Genomic DNA, 15,974 nt, shown 5'->3' with positions numbered 1-15,974 from the left:
GCTGTTTTCCTTACAGCCTGAATTAACAAACTTTTCTTGTAGGACGATTCTGTAATATGCCACTGACAGTCATCCCCCCACTTTGATCTACTTAGGGCCTTATCATCAACCTTCAACAATGTTTACTAAGCTACACTGGCTATTGGTCAGCAAGGATGCTCCACCCCAGCCAAAGGTTCAACACTCAGAGTCACAAAGGGAATGCTTTGCACGATCAGCACATACCACTTGTAATTTGTAGCCGGTCCCTGTAGCCTGGCCAGCACCCAATGCAGTAGGGCCAACACTTCCAGAAGAAGCCCCCAAGTCTGGCTGCATGCACATAACCATGGAGATGAACAATGAGCACCCAAAAGAACAGCTGCCATTCACATTGAGGAGATTCCATATTTCTGAAGATTATGGCTTCCTTCTTCCTGACCCACTGGTGAGAAGATGGCTGCATAAACTTATTTGGGCAGAAGGGGTCTGGGGTTGGACTAGGGATGGGCAAATCTGTCAATTTTTTCCAAGTTTCTCACTTTTTTCTAATCTTAAATTCAGTTCTCCACATTTCTGCAGAAACTTGCCATTTTTTTAAAAAAAAGAAAATTCATCAGCATTTTAGTGCAAACATCTCTTTAATAAATGTATTTTTGTATGCAGTTTTTGACTAATATACACATTTTTGCAAGCAGTTTCCCCTAATATAATGCATACCATCATATTTTCACTAATATATGCTTTTATGTGCGCATGTTACCTTCATATGTGCATTTTTCTACACATTACTCAGCTGGAGAACTGCTTTGCAAGATTCAGAGAAGTGTGGGTTTTGAAGGCTCGCTGTGATTTGGTTCGCATCTAGTTTTGAAAAGTGCAAATTTGTTAGGTTTGCCTTTAACTGTGAACTGAATTGAATTTCTCCTCCATCCCTATCAGGGAGAGGAGAGGATTAGAGATCTAGAGGAAGGGGGGATTTGTGTATTTTTTACCAAAGTCAATCATTGATGTCTAATCACAGGTGTGTGGAGAGAGACTGGCTTGGAGACTGTTTCTTTAGTCTGAATGAGCAAGGCTTTCTACAGGCTTTTGAGAAAGAAGGGAAAATTTGAAGAAGAACTTAAGCATTCCAGCATTCTCAGGCCCCATCTGCACTATACATCTAAAGCAATATCATACTACATTAAACAGTCATGGCTTCCCCCAAAGAATCCTGGGAACTATAGTTTGTGAAGGGTGCTGAGAGTCATTAGGAGATCCCTCTTCCCCTCGCGGTGCTACAATCCCCAGAGTTTCCTGACAAGAGGGATTGACTGTTGACCACTCCAGGAACTGTAGCTCTTTAAGGGGTATAGAGGTCTCCGAACAACTCTCAGGCCTCATGACAAACTACAGCTCTCTTAACTCCCAGCTTGATTGTTGTGCTTCCCCCCCCCCAAAGTTGACTCAAAATTATAATTGGGGATAAGGCACCTGTCCGGTGCCTCAGATGTTGTTGTTGGACTACAACTCCCATCATCCCTCTAACCATTAATGATGCTGGCTGGGGCTGATGGAACCTCTGAAACCATTTCAGAATTTTATCCCGGTTCAGTATGATTGCAATCCTTTTTGAACAACAGCATAATTTCAGATATTTAGGACTCGGGTTTAATGCCCAACTTTCATGGAAGTTACATCTGGATACAGTTAAGTTGAAATCCTCCCTTTCTATCCAGGCTTTGATGTGCTTTTCTAAATTCCAAGGGGGGAGCTTGGTTGCACCTGCAGTTGAGGTATTTTGGAAGAAGAGAGTCCCACAACTGCTGTATGGCGCAGAGCTTTGGGGGTATACAAATGTCTACTTTGGAGATAGTGCAGAATTCCTTCATGAGGTCCCTATTAGCTGTCCCTCAAAGTTAACCTGCATTTCTTTTGAGGGCAGAAACAGGGCTCCATTCTATAGAATCTGGTGCACATGCTGCACTTGCTTTGTATTGGCTGAAGCTGTCTTGCATGAATGATTTGTGCCTGCCAAAGAAATGTTTTTTAGAACAATTGCAATCCCCAACCCAAAGTTGCTGGGTAAATTCTGTTAAATCTATTCTGTCTGCTTATGGCATTAGCACGGAAGTTTTACCCACTTTCATTATGGATGGAGTAAAACAGCTGTTCAAAGACAGAATTTATCTTTACACTAAACAGTGGGACCTCTTTTCAGTTTCCCAAATGTCATATTCTATTTGGTACCCACTATATAAAACAACATTTGGCATGGAGCACTACTTTACATTTCTAACAGTGACTCCCTTGAGAAAATCATTCACAGCTTTATGACTCCAGACTATGCCCTCTCCTTTTCTGGATGGGAGGTTTTCTAAAACTCCGATCCAACAAAGACTTTGTATCTGCCACTCCGGTGACGTTGAGGACATTACACATTACTTACTAAGATGCCCCCTATACAAATCTCTAAGATTAAAATTTCTCCTTTGCATCATGCACTCCTTACCGAATAGAATTCCCCTGGAGCACATATGTGTCTTGTTAGCAGGCAATGACCAATTTATTACTACTCAGGTGGCAAAATTTGCATTAGCTGCAGGAAAAGTAAGAGCTGGCTATCTAAAACATTATGCAGGATGAGTGGGCTGTGCCCTTGCGCTATTTTGATGGTAGCATCTATGCATTAAGATATGGGATGGGTCAAGGTATCTTCCAGGAGAGGAAATTTTATTTGAATTGTACTGCTGCTCTTCCATTTTATGCTAAAGAACTGTGTTTTATTGTAATATGATATGTTTTAATATGTATTTTGTATTTTTTTAATGCCTGTTTAATTGTGGTGGCCTATGGCTGTGAACAATAAAGATTCATTCATTCATGAAAATAGGGAGAGCAGGTAGTGGTACTGGTGCATGGGAAGGGACTTGGAAATAATGCCTGTCTTCAAACCTAGTTCACTGTGAACAAGTCTGAAAACTGACCTTGTGTGAGAAACAGCTTCATTAAGACACTTTTGTGCTCTGATCCAATGGAGCATGTGAATAACAACCAGGGCTTGTATCCAACAAAGGCCCCATCCTCATGATACATTTAAAGCATTTAAAGTGTGGCAGCACCTACCATGTGGAATTCCCTCCCCTTGAATATTAGGCAGGTACCATATCTGCTATCTTTTCGGTGCCTTTTGAAGACTTTCCTCTTTTAACAAGCCTATCCTAGTCTGTGTCTGTGTTAGAATTGCTTAATATGTTTTTTAATAATGTTTTTAACCATTTTTTAAAGTTGTTTTTTTTAAAGTGTTTTTAACTCTGTTTTGTTTTAATGTATTTTAAGATCTGTTTTTATGATGTTTTAAAGTCTTTTTAGCGCGTTGTTTGCTGCCCTGGGCTCCTGTTGGGAGGAAGGGTGGGATATAAATTAAATAAATAATAAATAAAAAGTAGTAGTATATTGCTTTAAACAGTCATGGCTCCCTGCTTCCAAAGGATCCTGGGAAGTGTAATTTGAGAATTCACTGATTTCCCTGGGAAGAGGGATTGATTGTAAAACCACTCTGAGTATTGTAGCTCTATGAAGGGAATAGCTTTGGTGTAGATGGTTAGAGCATGCAGGGAGGATGGCTGTGCCTTCTACTTTACAGAGGACAGTTTTCTATTTGAAAGGCTGTCTGGCAAACTGAGCAGGCACACAGGTCACCCGGTCCAGTCTTCCCCTCACTATGGGGAGATGGATTGTATTTCAATTTCAATTTTAGCAATTATATATATATAGTTGTATGCAAATTTGATGCAAATATACACCCTCTATTTTGGCAATGCTTAAGTGGCTAGCCTGTATGCGGAGCTGTTTTCATCTTCTTGGGCTGTGTGTTGGAAATTTTTGGCCTTCCAGATGTTGCTGAACTACAACACCCATCAGCCCCAGCAAGCATGGCTAATGGTCGGGGATGATGGGAATTATAGTTCAGCAACATCTGGAGGGCCAAAGGCTCCCCATATCTGGCCTATATCAAAATCCATCGTAAACTAGTCTCCTGATAGTCATTGAGTCTTCCTTTTTCCCCCCAGAAAGAACTTCCTCCTTTCTACAGTCCTTGGATGGAGATTGCTCACAAACTGCCTCAGCTGATTGAGAACCATCAGCTTCGCTCACATGTGAATAAGGTATCACATTTCCCATCATGCCACTGGGTGATGGCCAGTCACCATCTCCTGACATCTAAGTGTCTTACCTTTGTTCAGAATTGCTGTCACAATTTCTGGTGTGGGTGCATGTCAACGAAATTGTACATTACTCAGAAGTAAGCCCCACTGAATTCCATTGGGATTGCTTCCTCTGATAAGTATGTATAGAATTGCAGCATGAGTTGGGTAGCCTTAAAGGTGGCACACAGGAGTATTAACAAGAGTCCCCATACATCTCTAGACCTTTGCGAAAAGATTATTCCCCTCCCCCACCTTGTTCACTTCTATATCCAGAATGTGGAAGAAGGAAGAAGGATATGAAGAGGATTAGGATCTGGGAGATAAGGTTTAAAATCACCACTCAGCCATGAAGTTCACTGTGTGATTTTGGACCAGTCACTGTCTTTTAATCTAACCTACCTCACAGGGTTGTTGTGAAGATCAAATGGCAAGAAGGAGCCACCTTGAGTTCCTTGGAGGAAAGCTGGGAAATACATATATAGTAATATTACTGAAATGCCATACCAGCTAATTAAACACTGGTTTGGCTGTCAGCCTTGCCCTGTTCCCCACACTTTAAGCCAAATGGCCACTTTTCATTATTAGCTTTAAAAAGAATGCATGCATATTTGTGCACTAATCCTTTCGTTATTCATGTTATTTATTAAAATGCAAAGCTGCTCCAGAAATGGAAGAGGAAGGTTTCTTGGTGACCTCACAGGAGTGTGTGTGTGTGTGTCCGCATGTCAGCGCTGCACAGGGTTAGGTCCTGCAGCAAACTTGCAAATGTCCCCCATGTGACCCCTGCCCAATTCAGTCCTAGAGAGCAAAAATATGTTCAGCTTGAATGCAGGGAAAATTACTTCTAGGTGGGCCTCGCTGCTTTCAAAATGTACACTGCTCCTAAACTGCTTTGTTTACCCCGTGGAGGAAAAGATGGGGGAAGCATATCTTTTCTCTATGGCTGGGAAAGCAGCTGGAGGGAGGAGGGGAATTTTGAAAGGAAAATGGCTGGCAGGCAAAAATGAAGCAGTTCCTGACCTCCCTTCAAAATTCCAACATTCCACCATTGCTCTTCCTTTAATAAAAAAAAAAAGACAAAGAAAGAATCAGGTTAGAGAAAGTTGAATAACGTGTTTTGCCCTTTATGCCACGTAATAAACCTATAAAGCAGCCTTTGCCAACCTGGTGCTCTTTAGACATCTATTCCCCTCCCAGAGCTACAATTGGCAGAGTTCCTTGGGAAGAAGAGCTGACTCTTACACCACTGTGGGAGCTGTAGCTCTGCTATGGGAAGAGGGGTTTCCTAACAACTCTCAGCACCCTTCACAAACTACCTTTCCCAGGATTCTTTGGGGGAAGCCATGCTTGTTTAAAGTGGAATAATAGTGGAATAAATGTCTATTGTGGTCTGGTCTATAACTCCCATCAACCCCAGGTGCAATGGCCATGCTGGTTGGGGCTGATGGGAGCTTTAATCCAAAACTTCTGGAGGGCACCAGGTGGGTGAAAGTTGGTGTTAAGAGTAGGGTGTTTACACTTATCATGCAAGCTACACATGTTGGATTTCCCTCTTCTACCCATCTATTAACGGCACTAGCCACTCTAATGAAGAGGCCTCAGCCAGGTCAAAGATCAGCCTCCACCTACTCTCCAGATGGAAAGACTACCAGAGTGGCTTACATAAGATCAGTGACAAACAAGACAGTCCCTTCATGCAGGTTTACAATCTGTAAGACATGCCGCAAAAGGAAAAAGGGATGGGGTGGGAGAAGGAAAAAGAAGTAAACTGAGGTATCACTTTAAGAATTGTCTGATATTGCTTTTTTTCTCCTTTTCCCTCTCCATTCCCTTGTCCTTTTCTACCATATTGACCAATGGGGATAGAAGCTATTCAAGGAGATGAGGAGCTAAGGGCAGCTGGTCTTTCAGCTGAGTCAATGGAGTGGCCCTGCTTCTCATCTCCCCCTTTCTTGCAACCAGATGGGATGCTTGCTGCTAGATGTCTGGTATATTTTAACTTGGATTTCTGCCGGAGGTTGGACTTGATGGATTTATAGGCCCCTTCCAATTCTACTATTCTATGATTCTATGAAGATGCAGATGCAGCTTGATGCTGAGAATGCAAAGATGAAGGAAACAGGGTGTTTGTGGAACACAATGTTATGTTTTTCCCATAGGTGAGGATGATCTTAGTTCCTTGCAATTTTGGCCTCTAATCTGGAATGCTTTTAAAAAAACCCAAAAGGTGTAGATGAAAGTGTGCTACTTAAATGTAAATGTACTGCCTTCAAGTCGATTCCGACTTATGGCGACCCTATGAATAGGGTTTTCATGGTAAGAAGTATTCAGAGGGGGTTTACCACTGCCTTCCTCTGAGGCTGAGAGGCAGTGACTGGCCCAAGGTCACCCAGTGAACTTCATGGCTATGTGGGGATTTGAACCCTGGTCTACCAGGTTGTAGTCCAGCACCTTAACCACTACACCAAACTTCTTAGCCCAATGCAAATGAAAAGAACCAATTTTCTGCCACATCTGCAATGCAGAGAGAATTCCTCTAGAGGTCAGTAGTGCTATAATAGTGAAGCAACCTGAAGATCCTGCTCTTAGGAATGAGGTGTTCATCAGCATTAAATTCCCACAAGTGCAGGAATTTAAGACTGTTGCATCAGGAACTTTAAAATCCAAGAGCCTATGTGAAATCGACACATAGCTCTCTGTTTCATCCCAAGGGATTCTCACGGAGACACAGATAAAAGCAGAGCTTGGAAAAGTTACTTTGTTGGACTACAACTCCCATCGGCCCACTCTCATGGCCATACTGGCTGGGGCTGATGGGAGTTGTAGTTTAAAAAAAGTATAAATCCAAAGAAATATACACCATTACAAAACAGCAAGGCCTCAAAGGTAGAACTGGCTGGAGGTGTTTTAATACCTGTGCTGAAAAATGCAATGAAGCTTCCACTTTGCTCTGCCACAAATTTATTTAAGCTGCACTTTCCAAAACCGAAACAGATACCCTTCAAAATTCACATTTTTCTGAATTTCACAATGCAGTTCTCCAGCTAAGTAATGTGTACAAAAATACATACATTAGGGGAAAGTGTGCACAAAAATGAATATATTAATAAAAATAACATACAACCATTACATTTGGGGAAATTGCTTGCAAAATATGTATATTGTCAAAACTACATACAAAAATGTGTATGACGAGAAGTTTGCATTAAATATTTGAGAAATTTTATGATGATTTTTTTAAAATAGTAAATTGCTGCAGAAATATGGAGAACTGAATTTAAGATTGAAAAAATGACAAAGTGAGAGAACCGAAATTGACAGATTTGTTAATCCCTAGCCACAGGACTACTGCACTTCTAATAGTTGTACAGAAAAGGGATTTCATCATTGTAGCTTACAGGCTCTGTGGAAAGTCTATTTTCTCTATGGCCATTAAAGGTGCAACAGTTTTGTTTTCTTTTTGATCTGGCCAGCCTACAAGTAATGAATGACTTCCTGCTTGGTGGCAGCATAAATTGACATTGGGAGAAATTAAGACAGGCAATTCAAGTGACAATTAAAAAGCTGTTCATTATTATCCCTCCAACAACCATCAACAGGAGTCAATAAAATGGATGGAACCTGCAAGCAGAAGACTTTCAGTTAAAGGCACACGAGCCACAGAAAAGCTTCAATAGCGTTTGCCTGTCTGCACTGGCTGCAATTGGATTTTATTGAACAGAGAGGTGGAAACCCCATTACATAGTACAAATACATTAGAGCATTGAGAAGTTTTAATGGGGAAGGCTTTCAAGTAGTGCGCAGCCAGGTAAAAAAGAGGGCAGAACTGCTGCATTTTGAATAGTTGCATAGAAGAGGTCATTTGAGCAGGCCTAGGTTGTGCAAGTTACACCTGCTGAAATGTCCTCTTCTACACAACTATTGACTTGCTATTAACAGGAATCTAGATCTCTTTTTCACCAGGCCACCCTACTTTCAAACAGCCTCCTATGTGGCTAATGGAATGCAATAAACTATGGTGGCTCACAAAATAGAAGTGATCAGATAGTGATCCCCAATACAACAGCCCTTAAGGTACATCTTAAGGTATATCTACATATATCACTTCATTTCTTTCATCTTGTTTGTTCAGTATACAGTGTTATTCTTAGGTGACTGTGTGATCTGATTCTGTTGAAAAGTGTTGTGCATGAGACACTGAGGAGTGACAAGCAGGTTCTGTCAATAGCTTGTTTGTGATCTGTGATGGATGATTCACACATGCAAAAAACTGTTCAGTGCTGCAGACATCAGGTGATGAATATGCATGTGGGAGCCAGCCGGCCCCTAAAGATTTCTGAACTAGCAGCTTATAGCATGCTGGAGAGAAGCAGCAATTTCACCAACTTCCATAATAATGAAAGGATATTAATGGAAGATAATATTTCATCACTGTTGTAACAGATGCCTCTGCTGAGCAGCCAGTATCTCCAAGGACACAAAGAACTATATTTGGCTCACGTGGTCCTCAGCTACATCACAATGGGCTACGTCTGGCAGGAAGGTGAAAAGGGGACCATTAAGGTACTGCCCACATCCAATTAAGGATGTTGAAAAAACTGATATTTGTGAATTCTGAAGGAAATCATTCCATATCTTCCAAACTAACCTGCACTTTTTGCTTCCCTAATGTTCTGACACTGTTCTCAGCACAAAATAAATATCAAAATGCCTTTCAAGCATGCATTTTGAGAGGAAATATGTTTAGTATATATTTTGAGGTGAAGTACATTTAAAATGCATATTTAATTGATATTTAAATATAACTTTTTCATATTGTGCATGCATGTGTTTAAAAGTAGCAGTTTGATGCAGAAACAGGATGGAACAGACGAACACATGAAAATATATGAACACAACCATCTTTACATATAATGGAGTCTTGGAAACAAAGTTGCTTTTGGGAGACAAAGAGAATTTGTTGTCATCCATAGGGACCTGAATATAAACCTTGGCATACAGTTATGAACACAAAAGGGGCTAGCAGAAATATGCCCAGTGACTACACCCCTCCCAAACAGTGATGTGTTAGGATCCTGTTCAGATGGAGGAGCCTTATTCTTGTATAGCTATATGGGCATGAAGCCCCTTTTTCACAAATGTTGAACATGTGGCCAATCAGTGTGTGTGAGAACAGGCACATGCCGATCATGTGGGAAGGTGTAGCCAGTGGGAGGATTCCCAGTACCTCTCCCCCACATTCATTGAACATAGGAAGGGTTTCATATCGACATTTATTTATTTACTCACTCACGCACTCACGCACTCACTCACTCACTCACTCACTCATATGGGCATTTATTTATTTACTCACTTATGTATTCCTTTACTCAATTATTAATTTACTCACTCATATAGGCACTCAGTTATGTATATATTTATTCATTTATTAATTTCCTTACTCATATGGAAACTCATTTATGTATCTATTTACTCATTTATTAATTTATTAATTTACATACTCATATGGGCACTAAGGATGGCATCTGTTGGCCAGTGCCAGTTCAACAGCATTCCATCGACCTAGTATTTACTCGAGGCCAGTATCTATTCAAGTTTGTTCTTTGTCCAGTGTCTGCTGCTTTTAAAGGTAAAGGTAAAGGTGTCCCCACACTTTTTGTGCGAGGTGTTTCCGACTCTTAGGGTGACATCTTGCAACATTTACTAGGCAGACCATATATATGGGGTGGGATTGCCAGTTTCTTCCCCGGCCTTTCTTTACCCCCCCAGCGTATGCCGGGTACTCATTTTACTGACCACGGATGGATGGAAGGCTGAGTGGACCTCGACCCCTTTTACCAGAGATTCGACTTCCTCCTTCCGTTGGAATTGAACTCCGGCCGTGAGCAGAGCTTCAGCTGTGTTACCGCCGCTTACCATTCTGCACCACGGAGGATCTTCCTGCTGCTTTTACTAATCTGCTTTTCCCATGCAAAAAATATTGATATTAATATCTATACTTTGAAAAGAAATACTATGTTGAAAGAAAATATCTATAAATGAAAGGAAATATCGATAAAACAATTGTTCTTAATATTCATATTTTAGAAATAGTTTTTTCCCTAAAAAAAACAGTTTTCAAAAATAGCCACGGAAAATCGTTGCATAAAAATCCGATCCACAACGATATAGAGAATAAGCAACTTAATGGAAAATTCAGTACCAAATCCAAATTGGGCAGAATTCTAGCACATCCTTAATGGGCACTGATTTACTTACTTACTTTTTTGACCAAAGAAAAGGTTGCTCACTGGCTGGAGTAAGATCTGGGATTCCTCCCCTAAAGGGCTGGGAGGCTGGGACAAAAGGCAGGCTGGTGGCAGAAGTGGGAAAAGAGGTTCTTTCACCCAGGCTAGAAGCCTCGATAGCAAGCCCAGTCCGGGGGGGAAGCAATGAGCTGCCTCAAAGGGGCACCATGAGGGAACAGGAAGAGGATGCTGCTACTCCTTTCCTAGTGCTGGCTGCAGGGGGGCTTCAGATATGGCATCCTCGGTGGTGCTCTCCGTAACCTGGAAGCAGTGGGATGCAAACTGAGAATTCTCTCAGGCTACATCTAATCTTCTTTGATCCTCTGTGCAAAGTGGAAATAGGATCATTGTCACCCTCTGCCAGTCTTGGAGTCTTGGCAAATGCCTAGAATTGCCATCCTCTGGAGCCAGGCCTTTACTTCCCCCCACTGTTCCCAAGCTCAAGCCTTGGCTGCCCTTAGAGACTGCATCATTAGAACTGATTTGTAAAATGCTTTATTCTCCTATTTCTCCCAACAACCCTTGGTGGGAAGTGACGGTGTCACAGCCCGTTTTATAGATGGGAGGACTGAGGCAGAGAGATGCAACTTGTCCAAGGCCACTGCATGAGTTCAGGGCAGCAGCAGAAGCCTAAATTGCACAAGCAGCCTAATCTGTCACTTGAGGGCAGCAATCTTTGTCTCATCGGACAGGTGTACCCCAGAGTCTCTTGCCATGTCATACCGTAATCAGGGTGTAGCATTTGGATCAGGCGTGTGTGGCTGCATGTGACCAAGAATGGCTCCATTAAGATTCTCTGCAAAATTTTAAAAGATCGCATAGCAGTCACCAGCCATCAAGGGCATGAAGCAAGCATCGTCAGTTAAAAAGCCTGTCCAAAAGCCTCATGGGGCAGTAACTTGCTGCCTCAGTCAGCACAATAGCGTAGCATCCCCTTGATAACAGGTTCAGCTGAATGGCTTAATTTTTAGGAGCACCTGAACTGGCTTGCTGGCCTTTTGATTTCCAGGTCTTGCCGCGAAACCTTGCCATCCCCTTTGGAGAGATCTCGCGGGTATTAGGACTGCCTCCTATCCTGGTTCATGCGGATTTTGTTTTAGTCAACTGGAAGAAAAAGAATCCTTATGGGTAAGTCATGGGACTAATGGACAGAAATCAGGTCAAAGACTGAACTACACTTCTTAGGATTCATTGGACAGAAATGAAAATGGTATCATTAGATGTAGGGTGGCCAGATGGAAAGATGACAGAGCTCTTGCACCTTTAATGGATGAACCGAAGAAGGCATTTCCACAGGTTTAGCATAGTTACACCTGCTGGAAGTTCCTTCTTCAAGACAACTATTTTTTAAAACAGGAAAATAGTCTGATTCCCCCATTCCCCCCCGATTATCATCAAGTACACATTTCAACTCCACACATCCCTAAATATGGGTCTATGTAATTTGTTTTCTTTTTCATTTTTGCAATGTGTACAGAGGGAGGGACATAGAGCATTTAACAAACATTTTGCAGAACAGTTATTAATGTTATGTTCTCCATATTTTTAAATGTACTGTTTAAAACATGGAATTTAAGATTGGAAAAATGAGAAACAGAGAGAACAGAAACTGACAGATTCTTTCATCCCTAGGGACAAGGGTGGGAGAGGGAATGGCCATTTAAACTATCAAACCCATGTGCTGCTTTCTTTATTATAAAATATTGTGTGTGTGTTTAAAAAAGTAATTGTAGCTTGGATAAATTGTGTTTTTATATTTTGGGCTGGGTAGAGGGTGCTTTAAGACCCTCTGTGACGCAGAGTGGTAAGTGGCGGTAATGCAGCCGAAAGCTCTGCTCACAGCTGAAGTTCGATTCTAATGGAAGGAGGAAGTCGAATCTCCGGTAAAAGGGGTCGAGGTCCACTCAGCCTTCCATCCATCCGTGGTCAGTAAAATGAGTACCCGGCATATGCTGGGGTGTAAAGAAAGGCCGGGGAAGGAACAGGCAATCCCACCCCATATATACGGTCTGCCTTGTAAATGTCGCAAGACATCACCCTAAGAATCGGAAACGACTTGCACTATAAGTGCAGGGACACCTTTACCTTTAGAGGGTGCTTTGTTATTACTGGTCCATTTATGTTGTAGATGTTTTGTAGAAATTATCTTTTATTTTGCATTTTTGAGTTGCTGTATTTTTAAAATATTTATCTTGTAAACCACCTCGAGACAGTTCTTCTCAGAAAGGTGGCCCAAAATATTTAAAATAATAATAAAACCATTTTGAAGCAGCAATCCTATTCCCAGTTTACTGGGAGTAAGCCCCATTTAACTAATAGGGCTTACTTTTGAGTCGATATGTATATGATTGGCACTGTAAGTCAGTAATGTAATAATAAAAAAGGAAGTCTCTGGGGTGTGTGTGTGTGTGTGCAACTGCTGCAAGCAAGACAGGGCATTTGGGGAGATTTTGGTTTTCAGGACAAACACAGGATTACCATGTGGACCGGACTTTGCTCCTGAACTGATTTGGTTCTTTCTGTTTCCTTTCCATGTGTGTTTTCTGCTGATAACACAATCTCTCAAAAGACCTCTGGAATTTGAGTAAGTATTCGAGAGATGTTGTTTGCCTTTCTGGTTCAAAGTCTGTTTAGATCTCCGAGGTCACTCTTGAGCAGAGCTTGGAAAAGTTACTTTTTTGAACTACAACTCCCATCAGCCCCAGCCAGCATGGCCACTGGATTGGGCTGATGGGAGTTGTAGTTCAAAAAAGTAACTTTTCCAAGCTCTTCTCTTGAGACTGCTTGAGGTTAGACAGCTGCCAACAGTGGTTTATATTCGAATGATTCTGAGCTTTTAGTCTGTCTGGTTTTGCCTGTATTTATTTGTTTCATTTTCATTTATTATTACATTGTAAACTGCTTTGAAGCTTTATCACAACCAAGCAGCATATAAATTTGCAATAAAGAAATATTTTTTTTAAAAAAAATCACAATCTTTTGCCAAGGTGCTCGCTACTTTGTAGTTCTCTTCCACTTACTTTTATCCTTTCAACAACCCTGCAAGGAAGGCTTGTCTGGAAAATAACCAGTTACCTAGTGAGCTTTGTGGCTTAGTGGAGATATATGAATCCAGTTCTTTTGGTTTCACCAAGCCAACATTTTCACCACTACTCTGCACTGGTGAAAAACATGACTGTTTGTGTCGGGTTGTTTTACAAGCACTATGCTCTGCTTAATTTTGTAAGCCACCTGGAGGTTGTTTCAAGAAGACAAATAGCAGGGTAGAAAATTTAATTTTCCAGCTAAGTAAAATTTGTCACCATACTATAGCCCAGCTTTAGTTGTGAGATGCAGCACTGTTTTTCCATCAGCCTAAAGGTGTGCTAACCTTGGGTGGAGGGTTGGGTGATTTTGTCTTTAGCATAAAGGAGACAGAAATTTACGGTATTGTACAGCTGTATTCAGAATATTACATAGCTGTATTGAGTCCCTTTCTGCCACTTCATCCCTTTGCTTGCACTGACCAAGTCAAAAGCGCAAAAGCATCTAGTCTAATCCTAGTATTTTTTTATTTTTTTATTTATTTTATTAGATTTATATACCGCCCGACTAGCAATAGCTCTCTGGGCGGTGAACATAAAATAGCATAAAAATACAATAAATAACAAAATAATACTAAATAATACAATCAAAAATCCAATACAATAACATTTTTAAAAGTAAATCAATTTAACTTAAAATGCTTCAGAGAATAGGGAGGTTTTGACCTGGCGCCGAAAAGAGAGCAGAGTCGGCGCCAGGCGTACTTCCTTGGGGAGACTGTTCTATAGTTCAGGGGCCACCACTGAGAAGGCCCTAGATCTCGTCACTACCCTCCGGGCCTCCCTGTGAGTTGGAACCCGGAGGAGGGCCTTCGTAGCAGAACGTAATGTACGGGCCGGTTCATATCGGAAGAGGCGTTCCGCAAGGTATCGTGGTCCCGCACTGTATAAGGCTTTATAGGTCAATACCAACACTTTGAATCTGGCCCAGAAACATATTGGCAACCACTGCAAGCGGGCCAGAACAGGTGTTATATGCTCGGACCGCTTGGTCCTTGTCAGCAATCTGGCCGCCGCATTTTGCACTAGCTGTAGCTTCTGAACTGTCTTCAAAGGTAGCCCTATGTAAAGCGCATTACAGTAATCCAAACGTGCTGTAAGGTCCTCTCTACTCAAATAGGGACGTAGCTGGGCCACCAACCGAAGTTGGTAGAACGCATTCCTAACCAACGAGGCTACTTGAGCCTCAAGTGAGAGGGAAGAGTCTAAAGAGACTCCCAGACTACGAACCCGGTCCTTTAGGGGGAGTGTAACCCCGTTCAGGACAGGGTATATATCCACCACCCGATCAGAGAACCCGTCCACCAACAGCATCTCAGTCTTGTCTGGATTGAGCTTCAGTTTGTTAACTCTCATCCAGTCCATTGTCGCGGCCAGGCAACAGTTCAGCACATTGACAGCCTCACCTGAAGAAGATGAAAAGGAGAAGTAGAGCTGCGTGTCATCAGCATACTGATGACAACGCACTCCAAAACTCCTGATGACCTCTCCCAAGGGCTTCATGTAGATATTGAAAAGCAAGGGGGACAAGACTGACCCCTGCGGGACCCCATATTGGAGAACCCGCAGTGTCGAGCAATGTTCCCCAAGCACTACCTTCTGGAGACGACCCACCAAGTAGCAGCAGAACCACTGCCAAGCAGTACCTCCAACTCCCAACTCCGCGAGCCTCTCCAGAAGGATACCATGGTCAATGGTATCAAAAGCCGCTGAGAGATCAAGGAGAATCAACAGAGTTACACTCCCTCTGTCTCTCTCCCGACATAGGTTATCCTACAGGGCGACCAAGGCTGTCTCAGTGCCAAAACCGGGCCTAAAACCCGATTGAAATGGATCTAGATAATCGGTTACATCCAATAGCACCTGGAGCTGGCCAGCAACCACTCATTCTAAGACCTTGCCCAGGAATGGAACATTCGCCACTGGCCTGTAGCTGTTAAAATTGTCTGGGTCCAAGGAAGGCTTTTTCAGGAGTGGTCTCACCACTGCCTCTTTCAGACAGCCCGGGACCACTCCCTCTCGTAAAGAGGCATTTATCGCTTCCTTGGCCCAGCTACCTGTTCCATTCCTGCTAGTTTTTATCAGCCAGGAGGGACAAGGATCCAGTACCGAAGTGGTTGCACGTACCTGTCCAAGCACCTTGTCCACGTCCTCGAGTTGAACCAACTGGAGCTCATCCAACAAAACAGGACAAGACCGTGCTCCGGACATCTCACTAGGATCAACTGCTATAACTTGAGAGTCTAGGTCCCGGCGGATACATGAGATCTTATTCTGGAAGTGATCGGCAAACTGATTACAGCGGGCCTCCGATGATTCCACCGTGTCCGGAGGGTTTGAATGAAGAAGCCCCCGGACAACTCGAAATAGCTCTGCTGGGCGGCAAACAGATGATTTAATAGTGGCAGCAAAATGATGTTTTTTAGCTGCCT

The 15,974-nt window shown here is 42.3% G+C and overlaps 1 protein-coding gene across 4 annotated transcripts in view; it reads left to right on the top strand.

Moving 5' to 3' along the window:
* The first annotated feature begins 202 nt into the window (after positions 1-202).
* The window catches only part of IDO2 (indoleamine 2,3-dioxygenase 2), a 57,537-nt gene continuing 41,765 nt past the window's right edge, over positions 203-15,974 (top strand). For 2 of the 4 annotated variants that reach the window (XM_061592413.1, XM_061592410.1), the window contains exons 1-5: positions 204-427; positions 4,035-4,130; positions 8,616-8,735; positions 11,469-11,587; positions 13,029-13,043. In XM_061592413.1, the coding sequence (XP_061448397.1) occupies positions 317-427; positions 4,035-4,130; positions 8,616-8,735; positions 11,469-11,587; positions 13,029-13,043 (461 nt within the window). In that variant the 5' untranslated portion in view covers positions 204-316. Of the gene's footprint in view, positions 428-4,034; positions 4,131-8,615; positions 8,736-11,468; positions 11,588-13,028; positions 13,044-15,974 lie in introns of all 4 variants that reach the window. The other 2 variants (XM_061592412.1, XM_061592411.1) reach the window with 2 other exon arrangements.

The sequence above is a fragment of the Rhineura floridana genome, chromosome 12, assembly GCF_030035675.1.
Source record: "Rhineura floridana isolate rRhiFlo1 chromosome 12, rRhiFlo1.hap2, whole genome shotgun sequence".
Classification (NCBI taxonomy): Eukaryota; Metazoa; Chordata; class Lepidosauria; order Squamata; family Rhineuridae; genus Rhineura; species Rhineura floridana.
Note: the sequence above shows the minus strand (reverse complement) of the source record. Positions and strands in the feature narration are given on the sequence as shown.